The sequence below is a fragment of the Dipteris shenzhenensis genome, chromosome 27 (assembly GCF_047967505.1).
Source record: "Dipteris shenzhenensis isolate YYH24624 ecotype China chromosome 27, Dip_SZ_1.0, whole genome shotgun sequence".
NCBI lineage: Eukaryota > Viridiplantae > Streptophyta > Polypodiopsida > Gleicheniales > Dipteridaceae > Dipteris > Dipteris shenzhenensis.
The window spans coordinates 4,523,735-4,532,058 of record NC_141622.1 but is presented as its reverse complement, the minus strand read 5'-3'; the positions used below and the strand labels follow the sequence as shown (position 1 = coordinate 4,532,058).

Genomic DNA, 8,324 nt, shown 5'->3' with positions numbered 1-8,324 from the left:
CCCAAAGGTGTTCGAACAGAAACAAGAAAATTTGTAAGATAGTGAATGCGCATTTTGGGGTCACAATTTTGACTAATCCTTGACAAGCAAGATGCACTTGGTCATTTATTGTCTATATTTTCCATCTAGAGGTCTAGAAATGTCTCTATGTAGGGAATCAGGATTACTATCCATTGATGGTCCCTCAATAGATTCCGTCACTCTTACCTTGTCAATATGTTAGGCGGTGGTAGGAGACAACATAGAGGAAGTCAATCTTGATGTTGCACTCTTGGCCGTTGCTTGTAGTAGACTATCCCAAAGCTTCATACTCCTCTTTGCAAGAATGCAATATATATTTCCCTCCGTAGGGGAATGGAGGGGGGGAGGGGGGGGGATCATGTTCTCAATTAATTTGAATATCAACAAGACAAAACCTTCTATATGTTTTGACTTACCCGAACTACTATAGGGATATAAATGCACAAGTATTTTGTTCATGATGCCATTATCTCTACAAAATCTTATAAGCAATTCATGTCATATGTATTCTCCACCTCATCTCGATATTATGATTCTTCTACATATCTCCTTCTCAACCACAGCCTTGAAGTCTTTAATTTTTGCCATAGATCTTGATATATGCCGACTCAAAGCATACTGTTGTGCGGCATTGTACTTCCTTACCAACATGGAATCAATTTTTCCAAACACTCTTGTCACTATATGGGACCTCAAGAAGAGAAGGAAGCCTACAAAAAGAGAAAGCCGAGCAGCACCTTGATAGCTCTGACTCTTTGGCTGTAAAGAGTGACAAACACACACTTCCAGTTTCAAGTCCACAATTCTCAATACTCGATATAGGCCTCCATGCCGACCCTTGTTTCAGCTTTGACTTGTGTTCTGCTCACTCTCTCCTCGTCTATCAGTACTTGTAGATCCAAAACCAACACGAGCTTCATCAAGGCATTGACATATGTGCACTCTCATCACCATTGGGAGGCTTCATAATCAGGATGTCAAGGGTATAAATCCCTTTCTCGAGTGGCGCTCTCTATATATTTTGCTTAACTAATGTAGCTGGAAAGTGTGAAGGAGGAACAGGCAGCACAATATCATTTGACCAGTTAGTAAGGCACAGCAATACAATATCACTTACAAGCTAATACTAAGATGTTTATTACAGTCACAAGGCTTCGTAAACCTAAGTATTTAGCTTTCAGCCTTAAAACCCACTCATTAGGCACATCACAAAAAATTTCGGCCAGGCTTGTTGACAGGTGCTCCGCTATGAAGATGCGTTTCATGTGTCAAGTATCAATAACAGGTTAGATTCAGCTAAACAGAGACTAATTTCAACAGCATCCAAAAAATGCCGGAAATCCCTGAACACACACTAAGCAAAATCATACAACCAAGCAAAACACCAAGTATAGCATGCAGCAAGGCACCAATTTACTAATATCTTACATTCTACTTAATAGCTCTATCCTGTATAGGCTTGTCGAAATTAATGCCTGAAAAGGGTTAAAGACCACCACGCATGTGAGCCCCGAGCTCTCCAAACTGATCATCATTTTCCTCCGTGTCAAACGACAGTCGCACAGCATCAAGTTTTGTCTTCAGAACATCAATAGCATTCAAGAACATTTCCGATGCCTTCAAAGCTCCTGTTGACTCGATGGTGAAAATAAAACTGTCATCCCTGCTAAGGATATTGACAAGACCAGGCTTGCCCATGGCCTCAGCCTTTTTAATGACCTCATCATCATAAGCATAGGCCTCTGCATCAACCACCATAACCTATATGGAAAGTTATGAGTCAGTATTCTTAACTCTTTCACCAGACCTGAAAAATGAAGGATCATAGCTATGCCTCCTTGGACAAACATACATTTTCTAAATGTCCTTTCTAGTTCAGTTTCTTGAAGGTCATTACCACCGACTCATGTAATTCATGCATGCTGAGGACAAGCAGATAGCATACACACATCAGCATGCACACCTATTCAAAGCATTCAAATGTTTACTAATTATTTTAGCCAGTAGAGAAATCGTCCCAAAATCAGAAAAAGAACCGTACTTCTGTACCTGATGGGTGTTTGGATCAATGTCAAACACCTTTGTGGGACAGCTATCCACCCATTCTCTTTTCTCTTCAAAACTAAGGGTCTCCATCAATGCCTCATTGATGTGTATTTCAGGTTCATATTGGAAAGTAATTGTTGCAGCAGGAGACCACTTTGCATGATCCTTTCCAATCCCCTTCCGAGCGATTGCACGTAATTTCAATTCCTGGCCTCGTCTGAGCTTGACTATCAGGATTCCCCTGCAGTGTCACAGTAAGAGTGATTGAAGACTATGAAATGAAAAATCATGGCATGTCCCAAGATAAGGCCATTACGCCTTGTCCATGAAAGGTGCTATAATTTATCTCTGAATTGAAAAAGGTAAGGGTCTATAATTCCCTTTTCCAACACTAACCCACATTCAAACTACACCAAGGTGAAGGCAAAGCACAATACCATCCAGCTAATAATATCAGCTTATAAAGATTCCGGTCAGTACAAAGGAGACTAATCTTGGATTCATTACAAAGACAGCTAAAATGAAGAACATAAGACGTAAAATTTATTGACTCTCTTTGTTTTTTCTTGCTCTTCATAGCCAAGTGTGCGAGTCCTAACTGAATGTCCTAACTGAATCTCCCATTTGAAAAGAATAAACCTGCATAAATATTTCACAACCAATGTAGAAAATCATGAATCTTTTGGCAAGCATTAAGATTATCTGATCTCATATAAAGAGATTTATTCAAACTGAAATAAATCATTTACAACGCCATATCAATCACAAGCCATCTCTTGCTGTTTGGCCCTGCCTTCATCTCTCTGATTGTATCTACCTTGCTAAGCCTTGCAAGCTTCGTATTGCTGCTTCAGTTCGCCATCCCTTGCACCAGCTCATAGGTTCGAACAATCAGGCTCTCCCTTCGATGATTCTTTCCCTTTTGAACAATTAACAGAAACTATAACAAACAGCTTTGAGTATCTAGAGCATGCAAGAAGCAGAGATAATTGTACTAGGCATAACGAAGTGCAAAGAAAGAGTGATTAACTATAGAGTTAATTCACTAAATTACCCTTGGGGTAAATTTGGGTTAGGATTAAATAAAGGTTAAAAAGAGTGGTAGGTAGACCCTAGGTCCTAGGTTGGGACATCCATGATGTTATGGCAAGCCCCCACAAACATCCATCATGGATGAAGAAGAACGGTGCCACAAGACACCAATCCACTGGTATATCACATGTCACACGGGCATGCACTCACCATGCCACTCACTCTAGGGCAGCCAATCAGATGCCTTATTTCATATATGGCATATGATTTGATGCATTTTTTATTGGGCACACTGTGTCAATGTGCCACATAGGATGGGACTGAAGCCCTCACCTTTGTGAGAACCCACCAGGTAGCTTCCTGAGAAGCTTCTCCATCTCACCTCCTCATCCTCAGCTAGGGGTATGAGGTCCATTGTGTGTTTGCAGTTAGTTGCTGCATTTTCAGTTTGGTACATCCACTGTAGCCAGTGGTTGGATTCATTTGCAGCAATTCATTGTGTGTGTATCTAATGCAACCTGCGTGTGGGCACTGCAGTCTGGCAAGCCTCCCCTGCTTTCCCCCCTAACCTCGCCATTCAGAGGCACCCCTAACCTTGCCTTGTCTTCGAGAGACAACTTTGTGTATTTTTTACACCCATACTCTAGTGATTGGTTTCTCTTATGTGTTTTACAGAAGGGTAATTTTCTAATTGCCAGTTGTAATTTGTGTGCCTTGTTTTACCCACTTGACCCTCGTCATCAAGAGCTACCCTCAAGTAATCATCTCATACTCTATTATCCTCACGATGAGAAGGACTTATGCCAGCTAGGAGATCCTCCCCGTTTTCTCCCCTCCTATCACACGAGGTCAACCAGGTTATCCGTGAGGATCTCTTACAGCAACACACATTTTGAACCTCGTCGGGATCGAGTGAACTCCCAGTCAAACTTAGCTTCTGCAGAGATCATTGCTTACATATCACAGAGGAGGGTTTCATTGACCCCCCAGGATACACACAGATCTACTTACCCCACTCATTGAGGATCTCTATTGGGCAGTTCCGGGTCTCTTCACATAGACTTCGCATCGAGAGCGGCAGAGCAGAGCAACTCCCCAGAGAGAGATGCATATGCACATTATGTGACATGCAGGAGGTTGAGACAGAAAAGCACTTCATCTTCAAGTGTCCTGTTTACTATGAGATCCGAGGGCGTTTCTACTGCCTCTTTAGAGATAGCTATGAAATTTTGGCCCGATTCCTCTCCTACCCAGACCAGCGATGTTTGGCAGGTTTCATTCATGACGTACTCAGACACCGCGAGAGGATACTTCGATCAAGACAATGAATGCAAAGGGGTTTACCAAGATTTTCAAGAGTCCTTTTTGTATTGTTATTTGGATTGGAATCGTGACTTTATATTCATGTGAAGTACCAATTTCATTTGGGAAGATTGTGTTAATACAAGTCTATGCTTTTTCTCTTTTGGTTTGAAAGCATTTAGCCTTTAAGTATGGAGATGAGAAATATATGAATAGGTACTGGAAGCATAACAAGAGAATGAGCTTCAAGTAGGAGGTGAGGTCTTGCAACTCAAGTTGATAGCACAAAGGCCTCACATGATGTTGTGAATAGTGTGGTTGGTGAGATGATGGTTATAGTTGCTAATCCTAATGCAAGTCAAAGTGAAGCTCCACAATCACAAGTAGATGCAACACCCTCAGCACATAATATCCACCATGAGAGTTGTAGTCAAGGTATAGCTAGAAGGTTTATGGATGCTTCTCGAGAAACCCAAAGGAAAGCATAGAATATTGGGAGTGAAAAACATAAGTTAGGCCAGAATGGGAGTTTGCAATCAATCTACGTGACTATGTTGAGTGAAGATGCAAATATTTTAATGAGGAGAGATCTAGAGGAGGTGACCTAAGCTCATATAAGGAGTCACCTACTTGGCTCTGCAAACAAATCTATTAGACTTTGACATGGTGTTGAGGCTACTCATCAACAATTAAGAGATAAATTATAGCTAGGTGAAAAAAGAAAAAACATAACTTTTTGTTAAGTTACCCTAGGGTTAATTAAACCCCCCAATTAATTTTTGGGCAACTACCCAACCTTAGGCAGCCCCAACGAAAAGAGGCGAACCTCTTTGATGTTCCGCACGGATCTGCACCGTAGGGATCTCCACGCAGCAGCAGCCCACCTCAGCCCGTACGGATCTGCACCGTACGGATCTGCACGCAGCCTACCTGCGCAGCCCTAGCCTCGCCATATCGCAGCCTACCTGCGCAGCCCTAGCCTCGCCATTTCGCTCAGAGCAGCCCCTTTTCGCTGCCCTGCCTGGCCTCGCCATTGCGCTGCCAGCCCACGCAGGGTCTGCTCGCCTTCAGCCCTCGCCATCTCGCTGCCAGCCCGCGTAGATTTGCTGCACACCTTGGCCTCGCCATATCGCTGCCAGCCCACGCATCCTGCTGCCGCCTTCACGCACCATTCACGCTGCCAGCCGTGCCATTTCTGCTGCCTTGCCCTCGCCTTTTTCGCTGCCAGGTTCTTTGCCCTTTGCAGCCCCGCTGGTATTGCAGCCCTGCTCCTTTCCAGCCTGCAACGGAAGCACAGCATCAGCCAGCCTTTCGGTCGAAAAACAGCCTGCAAACAGATTTTCGCCATGACAGCAGCAGCCTGGTGTGCCAGCCCCTATTGTGATCCAGATTCGGGTACCTGCAGCCTGTTGCGCCATTGATAGCCTGCTCTCCTTGCCAGGTGGAGTCTTTCCATTCTGCTTTTAAGGATTCTCTGTCATTCTCAAATTACAGCAAATGAAAGACGCTCCCTTAAAGCATGGAAACCCCTGGTAATTCACCCGGCATTTCAAGGACACCTCAGGCATCATCTACCACACAATATCGTGTTCAGATTGCACAACCAGCCCATTTCGAAGCTTTCGCATCGTGGGTCTTCTGTGTCACGTGCCCTCCTAGTGATTTGGACCACATCCTATATCTTCTGCGTGAGGCACCTCAGTTACATTACTTCCTCAGCACAGTACAGGTTGTGTTCCACGAGACACGAAGATACCCAAAACCCGATATTCCTCAAGAGTTTGCTGTCCATCTTTGGAGAGAATTTTACCCCTCACCTTCGGCATCTCCAGGGTACTCTCCACCTCCTTCAGCTCCCAGATATCCTCCTATACAGATTGTCCCTTCTCCAGGACAGTATTTACACTCCAAGCACTCCTTCTCCTTGATATCCTCCACTTCCGACAGCAGCTCCTTATCCCTTCTCAGATCCGTGGACTCTGCAACCTACTCCTGTCCTCTCACGAGCAGTAACCCCACTTTCGGCATCACCAGTGTTACCTCAGACAGGACCTCCTTTACCAGACTTCCACGGGTGGTTCCATCCTGCTTCGCCTGCACAACAACCTCAGGGAGCAGCCCGAATCCTCTTCCAGGAATGGTACAAACTAGAGCACAAGTTCACGCTTTTCTCACAAGGATCTCTGATATGTCGCAACACTCAGGTGAAGCCTTTCCAGAGATCAAAGACTCAAGTCCAAAAAAGACCCCTGAAGTCAACGTACAAGGCGATTCACTACTGCAACTTCAAATATCCCAGCTTCAGGACAGCATCTCCGACTTGGTCCAGAAAGTTCAACAACTTCAAGAGTCTCGCAGTACCACACATACAGAGGATAACGTGACGCAACCAGACGATTATGCGGATTCATTCCCACCAGAGGTAGAAAACACTGAACTACGTGCCCTCTACCGTCTACTTCAAGCTTCCAAAACTAAAAGACTTGACATCAAACTTCCGGAAGCCTACACTCGTCAACGCAACCTAGCACTTCCCAAAGAGAAGATGCTACCCAGCACAAGACAAGAAAGGCAAAGCTGTTCGAATGGCGAATACCATCCACCTGAGCCTTGCCTGCAACCCTGAACCTTCCCTGGCCACTCAAGTACTTTGTGTTCAAGGATCGATTCATGGAACAACAGTCACTATCCTCATCGACAGTGGCTGTTCTTATAACTTTCTAGCTAGTTCTATGGTCGACAAACTTCGGTTGACCACCAGTCCTAGTCTCATGGACTATCAGATTGAACTCGCAAATGGAACTACTTTCTTGTGCAACACCACGATCAAAAACTTGTCTTTTCACATCCAATATTATATGAACAAGTTGAACTTCGACATCATGCCTCTTTCTCGGTACGATGTCATACTCGGATAACAGTGGCTCTACGACTATGATCCATCAATCAGTTTTCGCAGCCATACGATCCAGTTTGTCCACCAGGGAAAACTTATTGAGCTAACTGGTTCTAGGGACTCTCCTTCAACCCCAGTTGCCTTTGCCCTACAAATAAAGAAGTGGGTTCGTGAACGCCAAGTAAAGACTTCACTTCTGTTGGTTACGGCAGTCAAGGAGACACCAACAAAGGATCCTCCTAAATACCTCAACCAACCTTTTTTCCAGCCCTACCTGGATCTTTTTCCACAGGAATTGCCAAAGCAGTTACCACCTCGACGACCAGTGGATCACCCAATCGAACTTATTCCCGACAGTCATCCACCGTCGAAACCTCCTTATCGGGTTTCTTACACTCAAAATGAAGAGATCCAAAGACAGGTTACCGAACTACTCGACAAAGGTCACATTCGGCCCAATCGCAGCCCTTTCGGATCTCCTGTACTACTGGTGGAAAAAAAGAATAAGTCAATGCGCCTCTGCATCGACTACCGAGCCCTCAACAAGCTCACTATCAAAAACAAGTATCCATTGCCTCGCATCGATGACCTCTTGGATCAACTTCTACATGCAACACAATTCTCAAAGATTGATCTTCGTTCAGGTTATCATCAAATTCGCATACGAGAAGGCGATGAGTACAAGACAGCTTTTCGAACAAAGTATGGACACTATGAATGTTTGGTCATGCGTTTTGGGTTAAACAATGCCCCGGCCACATTCATGACACTCATGAATGACATCTTCAGGCCTTTTCTTGATAAGTTCGTCATCGTTACCTCCATGACATCCTCGTTTTCAGCAGATCCCTACAAGAGCACAAACAACATCTTCACCAAGTTTTTGAAGTTCTCCGCGCAAATTCTCTCTACATCAACATTGAGAAGAGTGAGTTCTTCAAGACCCAACTCGAATATTTGGGACATGTTATTTCAGCTCAAGGCATCTCTGTGGATCCCAAGAAAGTCGAGGTAATCCGAAACTGGC

General features: G+C 44.3%; 1 protein-coding gene across 1 annotated transcript in view; it reads right to left on the bottom strand.

The window, feature by feature from the left end:
* Positions 1 to 1,417: 1,417 nt before the first annotated feature.
* The window catches only part of LOC147883762 (DNA-directed RNA polymerases II, IV and V subunit 3-like), a 28,778-nt gene continuing 21,871 nt past the window's right edge, over positions 1,418 to 8,324 (bottom strand). The window contains exons 4-5 of the mRNA XM_087399021.1: positions 2,071 to 2,308; positions 1,418 to 1,782 (exon numbers count right to left, since the gene is read on the bottom strand). Coding sequence (XP_087255147.1) covers positions 1,507 to 1,782; positions 2,071 to 2,308 — 514 coding nt within the window. The 3' untranslated portion in view covers positions 1,418 to 1,506. The remainder of the gene's footprint in view (positions 1,783 to 2,070; positions 2,309 to 8,324) is intronic.